The sequence below is a fragment of the Talpa europaea genome, assembly GCF_964194135.1.
Source record: "Talpa europaea genome assembly, chromosome: 11".
Lineage (NCBI taxonomy): Eukaryota > Metazoa > Chordata > Mammalia > Eulipotyphla > Talpidae > Talpa > Talpa europaea.
Genome location: NC_140078.1, coordinates 43,812,909 through 43,828,005, shown reverse-complemented (window position 1 = coordinate 43,828,005; position 15,097 = coordinate 43,812,909). Strand labels below are relative to the sequence as shown.

The 15,097-nt window shown below is 38.8% G+C and overlaps 1 protein-coding gene across 2 annotated transcripts in view; it reads right to left on the bottom strand.

Moving 5' to 3' along the window:
• LOC311180376 (protein cordon-bleu-like) overlaps positions 1–15,097 on the bottom strand; it is a gene marked incomplete at both ends in the record, with an annotated part of 210,160 nt that overhangs the window by 70,179 nt on the left and 124,884 nt on the right. Inside the window, one exon of one of the 2 annotated variants that reach the window (XM_084248122.1) lies at positions 14,744–14,818. The exons of the other annotated variant lie outside the window; for it this stretch is intronic. Within the exon in view, the coding sequence (XP_084104248.1) occupies positions 14,744–14,818 (75 nt within the window). The remainder of the gene's footprint in view (positions 1–14,743; positions 14,819–15,097) is intronic. 2 annotated transcript variants of the gene reach the window in all.

The window sequence follows — 15,097 nt, the reverse complement described above, 5'->3', positions numbered from 1 at the left end:
GTGGCATTAACAATTCCCAAAACACACAGTGGAATTTTAGAGCAACTTTTATTCTAAAATTCTTACTACTGGTCCCCTTCCAACGAAGGAATCATTACTCAAAGTCTCTGTTTGAATGTTTGCATTTAATATGTATGGCAACAGGGATATAAGCTTTAGCATTAATCACTATGCTCTCTCCTATGTGTAACCTAACCTTGCCTGTACTAAATGCTATACAACAGAAATAGAAATTGAATAAAAAATTAATTTCTATTTTCTGAAAATGGCATGCACACACTTAATGGATAATAGCTTAGCTCTCTCTTCCTGATTCCTGCTTTAATACTAGGGTTACAATCATGGCAAAAAAAAAAAAATGGCTCTTGCCCTCATAGAGTTTAAAGTCATTTCCCCTTCATGCTATCCCTTGACACCATTATTTCGACAAAATCAGGTTGCTGAACATAGAAGATAACCTCTAAATAATTGGTATGTATGACTTTGGGATAGGCAAATAAATTGTAATTGCTAGAAAGAATGTTATGACTCATTGACAGAGTAATATAGTATGTTTTAGAAAATTTTAGATAGTTAGCTTTACCTGGTAACACAAAGACTTTCAGATCAGATGCATTTTTTATTTCATTTCTACAATTTCTGCCATCTTCCCCATAAATTAAAGCAAATGCAAAAGCCAGATTCTTAAGGCATAATATGTGTTGAACACAGTGACATCAATGTCAGTAAGCATTTGATGTAATAGAACCTAAATTGAGGAATATTATATCTTCTAAGTAATATCTGTTATATACATGAATGTGTAAATTCTGCTCTAGGTTCCATCACTATGATTCATATGGAGGAGTACCTGGGTCATGAGTTATAAACATGCAAACATCCACTGCTGCAGTCTCCATGCTACATAGGATTCACATCACACCAAGACAGCAATGCCAACAGAAATTCAAATGCAAATGAAAATCTGTAAGTCACTATACTTTCATAGGAATATGCTTATAACTATCTGCATTTATGATTTGTTTATAATCTTTGTTGTAAAGCTAGAAATTCATCCACAGAAAATAAGAGAGAGTAGTTAAGTGAAAAGAAAACAAGTATCAAAGACAATCTACTTGGGAAATATCACATATTAGAAAAGACATACTCTTATAAAACAAAATACCTCTAACCATATATATATTCACATATATACATGTAACACACACACACATAGACACACACTATATAATATATATACATATGCAAAATATATACACACTATAAAAATACGTCTCTGTATGTATGTGTGCACATATATTTCAAACCGGGAAGCTGTTATTCCTTTCTTACCTTTTCATTTCTTTGTTTTTACATCTATTTTTTTCAATCTCTTCAGAATATCCAAGCAGTAGTTACTGTCCAAGTTTATCAAACTATCTCAGTCTGATACTCAGTGCCAAAATGTCTGAAATACCCGACCTGACAGTGGGTTTCAGTGTCCCTCCCAAAAGGATATGTCAGGTTCACCAGGACTCCATGGCAGGAAATGAAACAGGTAAGTACCAGCCTTTATTAGAGCCCATGGTTCAAAGGAGTTATGCTTATGATGTAATTATAGCTCCAGAGCCTATCATCTGGGCAGCCAGATCCTCAGCCACGCAAACATGGGCATCATTCTGATCATGAGATGAAAGGGAAGCTCACTCCCTCTTACCTCAGATACTGAGGACAGTCAATTATTTGTGTGGTTTATTTCTGGATATATTTCTAAGTGAGATTCATTAAAAACTGCCCTCACATGCACACACACTCTCCAAGGGCAATCACCAGGAGCATCCTGCGTTGCTCGTCCCCTCTGCTGGCAGCATACCCACTTAACAGGACCTCCAGAGGACAGCAGAGACATTGGCATCTCATATAGCTGAGCACCCCTCTCTGTGCAGATCATCCTCATCTTCTCCCAGAGGGGGCCCTGAGGCCCCTGATCTGTGATCCTGACTGACCTGACCAATGCATTAGAACTTTCCGTGCATTCTGGATGCAGGACTTGGCCTGGTTCTCTGGTGGCTCCCAAAGATCCCTTGAGCGGCTGTGTCTCCTATAGCACAGAGCCAGTGAAAGTTAATCCAGTGAGGGGCACAGGGTCAGGGTTCGAGAAGAGAGGGATCACTGTGTGACTGGCTATTTTAAAGGAATGTTTTTGTTGTGTTCTTCCTTCCCCTCCCCTTCCTTCACCCCTTCCCTGCTCTCTGCTTTCTTTCCTTATCTATTTTTCCCTCCAACATTAACTGTTCTTATTCTAGGAGACAAGATTCAGATTTGTCTGAACAAATAATTAGATACATTGTTAAAATTTACAAAAATACTCTTTTGCTTTTGGAGAATTACTTACGGACACATATTTATTTACTGTATTTGTTAAAATATAAAACTTTCCAAAGGGTTATGATGCCAGGGGAAAGAGAAAGGAATTGCATACATTAAGAATAAAGGCCACTTCACCTGTGTTTGATATATTTCTTAGAAATTAAAAAAAATGATAGGGGGCCTCCTGGTGGCGCAGTGGTTGAGTGCTGGGTTGCAAAGCTGCCCACAGCCTCTGCAGTGCTGGTTTGATCCCCGGCTGCTCGCCGGCCACCGGAGGAGGGTCCCACATGGCGCGCAGACCTCTCCTGCTGCCCGCTGCTCCCCTCAGCAGTGTGCTTCGGTCCTTCTGCCTGCTCTGCTCCCCGCTCTGGCTCTGGTGAATTCTCTCACCCTCCCGCGCTTCTGACTATACCCAGTGCTTATATAAATAAAATAAAATAAAATAAATCTTTAAAAAAAATCTATAAAAAATAATAAAGAAAGAATGGAGGCCACCCACAGAGGGAGGAATGTTAGAGCCCCACCTTGATCACCAGGGAGTCCGGGACCAGAAAAATGACCCAATAGGAAGAAAAAAGAAGGGATATGAATGGACAGGACACAAATTTAAGATAGACAAATCAAGAGAACATGACAACATTGGCCGAGAGTGTCAAAGCTAAGCTGACTAAAGGAGAAAAGACAATAGACCAGATGTGTCCAGAGTATCCTAGGTGAGAGAGTCACCCCAGAGGACAGGTGTTACCTCAAGCAGCAGCCAAAGAATACATGTGCAATTGTGGCAGGCACAGACTACAAGAGAAAAATTCTGGCCTGGCTTTGGGACCTTGTCTGGGGTACAACAGGAGGAAGACACTGGATGCTACATGCACAGCTGTCCCAACCATACTGCCCACCTGGACCAGTACCATGAGGAGAAACTGGAAAAGAAAACACAGAGCTTGGAGACCAAAGGACAACCAGTAATTGTAGGGTAAATACGCTATCAGCCATTTTTCCACTCTCCCCACCCCCAGCCTCTATGTTGCCACCTGCAATCTTTCATTCCTCCTAGGATGCATAGATGCCTGGGGTCAAGGGGTATGGGCACAGGGCACACGCATCTATGTCTGTGGACATCTGGGTCCAAAGAGTCAGGGTGTACACACGTGTAACGGCCTACAGGAGGTGAGGGATAAAAGGGTAGCATCATTCTGAGGCAAGAGTGCAACTACAAGAAACAACGAGGAACTACAAAACCATGACTTGATGGCATGAGAGAGGCTGGGGCTGGAAGGCAGGCAGCCACTTTGTCCAGCCCCCTTGCCTGCCTCCTTGCATGCCAGCCTCCCTGCCTGGTCTAGCTGTGTACTTGGTTCAACAATAAAGGCCTATGAAAATCCACCAAGGGTTCCGGGACTCTCTTTATCCATGTGCCCATATCAACAGTGAACCTGCATACTTGCCCTAGAGTGATAAAGATTCCTTTTAAATAGGAGTCCGTCTCTGACTGTTTACATGGAGGGCTCACGAGATTGCCAGGAACAGCACAGCTGGGCATCAGACACAGCTCAGACACCTGCCAGAGATATAGCTGGAGGTTGGGTAGGTAACCAGGACTCAACGATCAACTCGATCAACTCCACCATGCAGGCAGCTCCAGCCTCAAATCTAGATAGAGACGACAGAAAACGGTGTCTAGAAACACGGAGGTAGGGAGCTTGGAGCTCCAAGCTTGGACACAGGATGGAACCCTGGTTTGCTCAGTTCATAAGGTTGGCTCCAAAGTAATAAATCCAGAAAGAAGTTGAAAAAATAAGGCTGCCAGGAGGCCTTCAGGGTCAGAGATCCCAGGTGGGGGAGAGCAGTGAGACTGCAGGTGTATTCTGATGGCGGCATATAGGATCTGAAGATGCAGTGCAGGTGGAGTATGTAAGAACGGAAAAATCTAAGGGGACCCCAAAATTTGGGCCTTCACCACTGTCATTATCTGAGACAGGTAGAGGCACTGAAGAACAGAGCACTCTGCTCCTCACTGCCCCCTAGTTTCCAAAGCAAATTAAATGCCACTCTCTCAAACTCATTTAACCAACCTACAGCCAATGAGCTTCTAAGAGCCAGCGAGACTCATAAAATAAATAGAAACTTTAGAAAGAAATAGTTATAAATGTTTTAAGAGAACATAAGGAAAATTAGTATTTTGAAAGAAATTTTCAACCCCACATACCTACAACACTAGATTCAGCCAAGAGGTGAAAACTCTGCATTTCTACTTCTCACTTTGAGAACCAAGTATTGCCACTGTCAATCAACTTTTCAGGCTCTTCCCAGGCTAAGAAGCAAGTGCTTTGGGGCAAAATATTCACTGAAGCTTTCAAACACAAATCTCCCTCTGAGAGTTTCCAGATGCATTAGACAGTGTTGTGTGAATGCCTGAAATAAACTACTTTAAGTGGGCAAACAGGTATGCAAAGAAAGTAAGGACAGATTTTCTAAGTTCCATCTTAAGATTTGTTTCCTTTCACCACTTGATAAGAGTTTTATATATAATGCACTGGTCTACAAATAGAAAACTGAGTGGGCACAATGGAACTGCTATTTGTTGCTGTCTGCACATCCTTTAGGAAAACAGTGTGGCAACACATATTGTCTTGAAAGCCAAAAATTTTCTTCCCCTTTGACTCCCTTTGTAAATTTCCCTCAAAGAAAACTTCCAAAATGAGAAAGGGCTTTTGGGACAAAGATGACCCTTACATTATTTACAGGACCAGACAAAAAAAATTGACAGTGATGCAGATTTATAGAGTACTAAACTACATAATCACACACCCCTGTTTCACTGCCATTTATGGCACCAATGCCATCTCATCACCTTTTGGGTGATGATCACATATATACCCACTGTACCCATAAGAAAATGGGAAGATGGGTAACAGATTCCAATGTGCTAAAATCAGTCCAAATTCAAGCAAACAGAAGTTATGAGTTTCTCTCCTAACAAAAGATCACACAACCTAAAAAATTTTTGAGACAATATTGTACCAAAGTAAATTGCAGCTGACATGGTACTAAATAAAAATACACAACTATGGGCCTCCCCTGTTGACAGAGTGGCTGAGCACTGGGCTGCGAAGCTGCCTGCAGCCTCTACAGCACCAGTTCAATCTCCGGCCGCTGGTGAGGGTCCCACATGGCACACAGACCTCTCCTGCCATGCCCGCTGCTCCCCTCAGCAGTGTATTTTGTTAGTCTGCCTGTTCTGTTCCCTGCTCTGGCTCTGATGAATTCTCTCACCCTCCCACACTTCTGACTGTACCCAGTGCTTGCATAAATAAATAAATAAATCTTAAAAAAAAAAAGAAAAAAGAAAATACACAACTATATAGATTATAGAGAATGCTCAAAGTGAAAAGAAATTGTGTTAGATTACAGGCATAATCTATGTAATTCTCCAACTCCACTTTCAAAACTTTCCACGTCCTTTTTATTATATAATGTTAAACCTTAATGAATATAAAGTACTTGTGAAAGGAATGTTAAACTTCTAAAACATTTTGTCAAAATTGATTTATACAAAAATTAGTTCTACATTAAAAACAAGGGGATCAGCCTTCAGATATATTTTTCTGTTCTCAACGTGCAAAACCTCCCGAAACAGCTTATTTTAGCAAAACAGGCTGATGGAGCTTTGTGCTGCTTGTGAAAATACTGACCCCTTGTGGCAAAACTGACTCAACATATACTTCCAGGGAAAACTTGGAAATAAATGATCCAAAAGACAGGATTCTCAACAGGCCCATGAATGCTCAGTAGAAATATAGGATCTCTTATAAATATGGGACTTAGGGCAGCTAAAATTATAGAATTTTCTCTGAAAACTTAGTTCCAATAACTTTTCAAAAAATATTTTACTGGAAGATAACCCTATAAACTTTGGGGCTCTTAAGAGCAGGGCCCCAGCACTATAGCCACCTCCCTCAGGGTCAGCCTACTCTTTGAGCATATTTCAACCTGGATTCAGAAACTTATTAGGGCTTTGGACATGACAATCACTTCAAAGCACAGCAAATGATCCTTTCATGTATGAGAAACAAACATTCTGGTGATTTAATAGAGGCAAGTCCTCCACTAACATCCTTGCAATCAGTATCATTTTTGTTACAACACTGATGAGAAGGGGAAAAAAAGCAAAAGAATTGGTGTGCTGGAGTCACTGTGTGAAATATATGTGCATGTTCTCATGTCTATGTGGATTCTCTCCAGGTACTCCGATTTCTTTCCACATTCTAAACATGTACCCATGAGGTTGATTAGCATGTCTCTATGGTGTCCAGGGTTGGTTCCTGTCTTGGTCCTGAGCTGATGGGATAGGCACCAGCCCACCCTCAATCCTTTATTGTAATAAACAGGGTGGAAAATGAATGAAAACAAATGATTGTTAAATATTAGAAATGCTTTAGATCTTTATTTAGAAGTTTGGTGATATTTTGTGTCCCAAAATATGCTATTTCTATCATTTTCTTTCTTCTATTTTTTTAAAGATTTATTTATTTATTTATGAAGAACCGGGGTACAGGCCAGATTCGCAGGAGGGTGAGAGGATTCACCAGAGACAGAGTGGGGAACAGAACAGGCAGACTGTCAAAATACACTGCTGAGAGGAGCAGCGGGTGAGACAAGGGAGGTCTGCCGCACCATGTGGGACCCTGGCCGCCGGCCGGGATTGAAGCAGCACTGCAGAGGCTGCAGACAGCTTCACAGAGCTGTGCTCAACCACCTGCACCACCAGGGGAGGTCCCTATTTCTATCATTTCAAACTGATTTCACTCTACATTGTTTCTTCTTAGAGTTGTAGTTTCCAAGAACCTATCTATAACATTAAGTGAGGACTCACTGTATTTCTGTAACAGCATTAATGGAGTAAACATAAAAATGGCCCCAGATCATTTTCTTTTTTTAAAGATTTATTTATTTATTTGTTTGTTTATTTATTTATACAAGAACCGGGGTACAGGCCAGATGTGCAGGAGAGCGAGAGGATTCACCAGACAGAGCAGGGAAGAGAATAGGCAGACTGAGGAAATACACTGCTGAGGGGAGCAGCGGGCGCGACAGGAGAGGTCTGCCTCACCATGTTGGACCTTCGCCGGATGGCCAGGATCAAACCAGTGCTGCAGAGGTTGTGGACAGCTTCACAGCACTGCGCTCAACTGCCTGCGCCACCAGGGGAGGCCCTGGCCCCAGATGGTTTTTAATTTGGTTTTGAGGTCATGATTTTTAAAATCATACATCAGAAGGCTTTTTAACTTTATGTTAATAAACAATGCAATTAGAAGTAATATAATTCATGTTGATAAACCTCGAATTGGTCAAATTTATAGAAATTTATTTTTTTTGTAACCAAAGGAAGAGGGCCATAAAAAAGTAATTATTTCTGCCATTTATGACTTGCCCAATGTTCAATAACAGAACCAGAATTAGAACTGGCATCACTTTACTCCTACCCAGAAGATTTCCACATTATCATACCATTGTGGCATTTTTGTGTTCTGAATTACAAGTTAAGTCAGTTAAGTTGATGGTTCCCTTGATCCATCAACATGCACGTGTATCACTGCTATTTACATGAGCTGGAAAGAGAGCCCAGGATAAGGCAAAGGCCTGAAATCCATTCCTACCCTGCTAACAGTCACATCCACACACACATTCCTGATAACTCAAGGTCCAGAGCTGTGGTATGAGGGAGCTCTATGCTCTATACAGAAACAGATGTGAGTTTCCTGGAAAATGCAAAATTCCAGGAAAATTGCTTGAAATTATTTGGGAAGAATTACATTTATTATGATTCATGTTCTCTTTAAGAGAACAAATATATAATTTGGAATGGAGTAAACTTTAGTATACAGGAAATTAGCTTTTCAAGGGAGATCTGATTATTCTGACCACCTGCATTAGAGTAAAATATTTGCAATGCAAATTATTCTCTTCAGACTCTTCAGATTATAGATAAAATAAACCACTTACATTTTCTCAAGGAAAAATATCAATAACAAACATTAGTATCTACACACTTTCTAACAAAATACCGGTATGCTGCCTAAAGGTGTCAGGTTAGCCCTATCGCTAACTCTTAAATGATCAGGCTAAGTGGGTAGTTTTTGCCCATTACATACGCATGAGGACAATAGACATGGACAGGTTCTCTTTGCTGCCCAGGGAGTGAACATCCAAGTCTCAAAGCCTGCTTTCACCTTAATCAGACTAACAATCTCTCTTCTTCCAGAGGCTTCATGTCCTTCCCTAGGGCTTCAAAATCAGTCAATTCTTATTTCCAAGTCAATACTTAATCCACCATATTTCAGCTTCATTATTGACTTCAACTTGCAATAGAAGTCACAATTAATTTATTTTTTTAATATTTTATTTTATATAATTCATACATCATTTTTCATCTTTGTACAATGTATGCATTTTCATTTTGGTTATATTCCCCATACAATTGCATCCCCTCCCCCCTTATTTTGACTCTAGTTCTTCCTCTCCCTGCCCCTCTCTAATCCCCCTCCCATAGTGTGTCTCTGATTTATAGATGCTTGTTGATTTTGATTATTACTTTGCACTGATTAGTCGTTTTCCTGGTCTCTTATATAGGTTTTCTAAATTCCTGCTATGAGTGAGACCATTTGGTATTTTTTTTTTTCTTTCTGATTTATTTCGCTGAGCATGATCCCTTCTAGCTCCATCCATGTTGCTGCAAACTGCATGTGTTTATCTTTTTTGATTGCTGAGTAGTATTCCATTGTGTATATGTACCACATCTTCTTGATCCAGTCATCTATTTTTGGGCATTTGGGTGGTTTCCATATCTTAGCTACTGTAAATAGTGCTGCTATAAACATAGGGGTGCAGGCAGGTGCTCTTTGGAATTACTGTTTCTATGTCATTTGGGTAAATACCTAGGAGTGGAATTGCTGGTTCATATGGAAGCTCTATGTTTAGTAGGTCAAGAAATCTCCACACAGCTCTCCATAGTGATTGAACCATTTTGCACTCCCACCAGCAGTGCAGGAGAGTTCCTTTTTCTCCACAACCTCACCAACATGCGTTGTTGCTAGTTTTTTTAATATGTGCAATTCTCACTGGGGTAAGATGATATCTCATTGTAGTTTTGATTTGCATTTCCCTGATTACAAATGATGTTGAACATTTTTCATATTCCTGTTGGTCATTTGCATTTTCTCTTCAGAGAAGTTTCTTTTTAGCTCTTCTGCCCATTTTTTGACTGGATTATTTTCTTTGTTTTTGTTGAGTCTCATCAGCTCTTTGTAGATTTTTGTGATCAGTCCTTTATCATTAGTGTTGTGTGCAAAAATGTTCTCCCAGTCGGTGGGGTTTCTGTTTGTTTTTGTTATTGTCTCTTTTGCTGTGCAGAAGCTCTTTAATTTGATGTAGTCCCAGCTGTTTATCTTTGCCTTCACTATCACTGCATTGGGTGATGTGGCTGTAAAGATGTCTTTGATGTGCATGTCATGTAGTGTTTCGCCTATATTTCCTTCTATGTATTAATTCATTTTGAGTTGTTTTTTGTGTATGGTGTGAGGTAGCAGTCGAGCTTCATTCTTTTGCATGTAGTGACCCAGTTCTCCTCAGCAACATTTATTGAAGAAATTTTCTTTGCTCCAGTGCATATTCTTTGCTCCTTTGTCAAAGATTAGTTTACCATAAATTTGTGGGTTTATTTCTGGGTTTTCTATTTGGTTCCATTGGTCCGTGTGTCTGTTCTTGTTCCAATACCATGCAGTTTTGATGATTATGGCTTTGTAGTATAGTTTGAAGTCTGGGAGTGTGATGCCTCCATTCCCTTCTTTTTTTTTTTTTCCAGGAGAGCTTTGGATATTTGGGGTTTTTGGTGATTCCATATGAATTTCATCAATCATTGTTCTATTTCTTTGAAGATGTCACTGAAATTTTTATTGGAATAGCGTTGAATCTGTATATTGCTTTTGGTAGGATGGCCATTTTAATAATGTTAATTCTCCAAAATCCATGAGCAGCGGATGTCTTTCCATTTCTTTGTGTCTTCTTCTATTTCTTTTAACAGTGTTTTACAGTTTTCTTTGTATAGGTCCTTTACCTCTATTGTTAGATTTATTCCCAAGTATTTGATTTTTTTTTGTTTTGATAATAAAAGGGATTTTTTTTTATTTCTTCTTCTTCAGATTTGTTGTTTGTGTATAGGAAGGCTACTTATTTTTGTGTGTTGATTTTGTATCCTGCCACTTCACTAAACTGATTGATTAGTTGAATTAGTTTTTCTGTGGAGTTTTTGGGGTTCTCTATGTATATTATCATATCATCTGCAAATATTGATAGCTTGACTTCTTCCTTGCCTATTTGGATTCCTTGTATGTCTTTCTCTTGTCTTATTGCTCTTGCTAGGACGTCCACTATTATATTGAAAAGCAGTGGTGAGAGTGGACATCCTTGTCTTGTTCCAGATCTTAATGGAAATGCTTTCAGCTTTTCACCATTGAGAATGATACTGGATGTTGGCTTGTCATAGATGGCCTTTATGATGTTGAGGTATGTTCCTTGTATCCCAAGAATTTCAAGGGCTTTTATCATGAATGGGTGTCGCACTTTGTCGAAAGCTTTCTCGGCATCTATTGATATTATCATAAAGTTTTTATATTTCTTTTTGTTGATGTGTTGGATAACGATTGATTTTCAGATGTTCAACCATCCTTGTGTCCCTGGCATAAATCCTACCTGGTTGTGGTGAATTATCTTATGGATACATTGTTGGATTCTGATAGCTAAAATTTTATTGAGGATTTTTGCATCAGTGCTCATTAGGGAGATTGGCCTGTAGTTTTCCTTTTTTGTGTTGTCCTTGTTCGGTTTTGGTATTAGTGTAATGTTGGCTTCATAGAACGTGTTTGGTATTATCCCTTCCTTCTCAATTTTTTGGAAGAGTTTGTGAAGGATAGGCACTAATTCGTTTCTGAGTGTTTGGTAGAATTCATTTGTAAATCCATCAGGTCCTGGGCTTTTGTTTCTGGGGAGGTTTTTGATTACCATTTCAATTTCGCTGCTTGTAACTGGTCTGTTTAGGTGTTCTATTTCTTCTTTATCTAGCTTTGGTGACCATGGAGTTGTAGGAATTTGTCTATCTCCTCTAGTTTGTTGAACTTGTTTCCATATAGCTGTTCATAGTAGTTTCTGATTATTGTTTTTACTTCTGCTTTGTCCGTTGTAATTTCTCCTCTTTCATTTGTGATCCTGTTTATTTGTGCTTTCTCCCATTTTTTCTTTGTGAGCCTGGCTAGGGGTTTGTCTATTTTATTTATTTTTTCAAAGAACCAGCTTTTGGTTTCATTGATCTTTTGGATTTTTTTTTTAGTTTCAATTTCATTTATTTCTGCTTTGTTTTTTTTTTTTTTATAAATTTTATTGTTATATTCCCCATACAATTGCAGCCCCCCCCATTCTGACCCCAATCCCTCCCCTCCCACCCCCGACCCCCTAAAAGTGTCTCTGGTTCATAGTTTTTTGTTGATTTTGATTTTCACTTTCTTATAGTTATTCATTTTCCTGGTCCCTTATTTAAGTTTTCTAGATTCCTGCTATGAGTGAGACCATCCGGTATTTTTCTTTTTCTTTTTGGCTTATTTCGCTGAGCATGATCCCTTCCAGCGCCATCCATGTTGCTGCAAATTGCATGTGTTTATCTTTTTTGAATGCTGAGTAATATTCCATGGTATATATGTACCACATCTTCTTGATCCAGTCATCTATTTTTGGGCATTTGGGTTGTTTCCAAAGCTTAGCTATTGTAAACAGTGCTGCTATAAACATAGAGGTGCAGGTGTTGTTTGGAATTGATGTTTCTGTGTCCTTTGGGTAAATACCTAGGAGTGGAATTGCTGGATCATATGGAAGCTCTATGTTTTGTAGGTCCAGAAATCTCCACACAGCTTTCCACAGTGGTTGGACCAGTTTGCACTCCCACCAACAGTGCAGAAGAGTTCCTTTTTCCCCACACCCTCGCCAACATTTGTTGTTGCTAGTTTTTTTAATATGTGCCATTCTCACTGGTGTAAGATGGTATCTCATGGTAGTTTTGATTTGCATTTCCCTGATGACAAGTGATGTTGAACATACCAGGTTTAGAAAATGCCTATGACATTCATCATTACAAAATTATATTTTCGGGCCTCCCTTGGTGGAGCAGGCAGTTGAGTGCAGCACAGTGAAACTGTCTGCAGCCTCTGCAGCGTGGGTTCAATCCGGCCTAAGAGCTACCCACATGGTGCGGCATAACTCTCCTGTCTCGCCCACTGGTGAATCCTCTCACCCTCCCACATATCTGGCCTTTACCCCAGTTCTTGCATGCATGAATGAATGGATCTTTTAAAAAAATACATTTTGGGTGGATGTTTATTAAATTATTATAGTAATTGTTTCATAATTCATACATAAGTCAAATCATTGCAGTGTATACCTAAAACTAATATGAATTTACATGTCAATTATACTAATAAAAGAAAAGAAATTGGTGAGCTTTGCTATTTTTTTTTTTTTGAGCTTTGCTATTTTTTAGCCCAGATCACCATGTTAGTAGAATCAGTATAGCTGTGAAGCACAGAATTCTAACTTGAGATACCGAAAACTATAACAAAAATAAAAATAAGAATGTGGTATCAATTTGATCACTTTGGCCTTTTTTAATTATCTAGAAACAACTTACATAATTTTAATAACTATGTCAGACCTAACCGTAATACTCCTTTACATATATATGACACTTTGTAATTTAAGTCTTTTTTACCTCTATTATTTTATTGATATTTACCTGTTTTCATTGCATTGTTCTTTTAGGAAGTATGTCTTCAAACATCATTTTAAAAAATGCTTATGAATAATGAGTTGATTATTAATTGGTAAATCTTGATAACTTTTCTTATGCCTCGCCAGAAGTCAATAATTTCACTGTACTGAGTAACAAATCACTTTCTCTGTCAAATGGCTTCTAAATCTTGGCTATTAAACCAATTTGAATGAGAACCTAGCTAGACACAGATAAATGACCATTCTAAATAATTTTTGATAGATCGGCATGTGAATAACTGGAAAGGCTTCAAAGAATTGAAAGGCACTACTATCACAGGACTTTTCCATCCTCATGTACTTATTTATAAATGAAATTTCTTGGAGGTTTGGGGCTTATATCAATGGAATTGAAATAACACTTAAGCTTTTCTATTTTTATCACTAAGTTATGGCCATTAATGGACATATAAAATAAATGAAAAAACTACCCCTTCTTAAAACATGCCTTTACCAAAATAATTTATTTTTCATACTTAGCAATTATAAATGAATAGTTGTAACACATTTATATTGTTTTATTTTGCAATTATAAAAAAATTTGATGCACATGAATATTTTCCTACTTATAGCTTAAGGATGAAATGAAATTTGAAAATCAATTTAGACATATATCACATTACATTCAAGTATAAAATGTATCTTTTTTTTTTTAAAGATTTACTTATTTATTTATACAAGCAGTGGGTATAGTCAGAAGCGTGGGAGGGTGAGAGAATTCACCAGAGCCAGAGCCAGGAACAGAACAGGTAGACTGACAAAATACACTGCTAAGGGGAGCAGCGGGCGTGGCAGGAGAGGTCTGTCGCGCCATGTGGGACCCTCGCTGGTGGCTGGGGATCGAACCAGTGCTGTGGAGGCTGTGGGCAGCTTCACAGCCCAGCGCTCAACCACTGCACCACCAGGGGAGGCCCTAAAATGTATCTGGAGTAGAATAAAATTGTACATGGTATAGCATAGACATGTAAAATCAAGAAAAAGAACACAAGTGCAAAATTCCTTATTGTTATAGAAGAATTTATCTTTGTACTTTTAAAGAAGTGATGTACATATCAAACTTTATCAGATACATTTAAAATTGAAATATTTTAAGATATATGCTATGAACTATTTTCTTTCAAGTATTTGAAATTATGGAAAATGTTTTATATTCAACTGTGTACTGTGTGAACAAGATAGTTTTAAAAGGTTCCAACTGTAATTAAAGAGTTTAAGAACTGGCAGATATAGGCCTGGGAAAGAAGGCCTGGGTTTACAAGGCTCTTGAGAATTTTTGGAAGTAATTCTAGAGGGTAAACTTTCAGTTAATCCTGATCTTGCTGACTGGGGCAGAGTAGAAACTAAAATGCTACATATTTTCCCAATGTACTGTGGGCAAGGAAAAAAGAAGCCAGGTATTGGCTTTGTGTATCTGTATAAGTTTAAAATCAAAACAAAAAAAGCAAAAACCAACTAAGCTGGAAAGTCATGCAAAATGTAAGTTCCACCCCTTCAGCAGAAGACCCTGCTGGGTTTCAATACTCACGTTCAGGCTCTCGCCCAGGGCTGACTTGGAGGTGTCCTCATCACTGTCCACCCCTGACAGACCCAGCTGTTCCACCTAGAGCACACACACAACTAGATCATCTCCAGGTGAAAGTCAGTTCAAACAAAGAAGTCATCCTTAGCAATTATTAGGCAAAAATGCCAGTATAGTCACATTTCTAGTAGAATTTGCACTGAAATTATGATCATGTTCCTCAGGTTAGGGATGTGAAAACTGTTCTCAAACAGCCTCTATCCAAGGTGCTCACTAATTTGAAAATTGAGATTTTCTTTTTTTACCCAAAACATCTCTTTGATTCGAAAATATGCAGTGTTAAAAAGTAGCCTGAGCTGA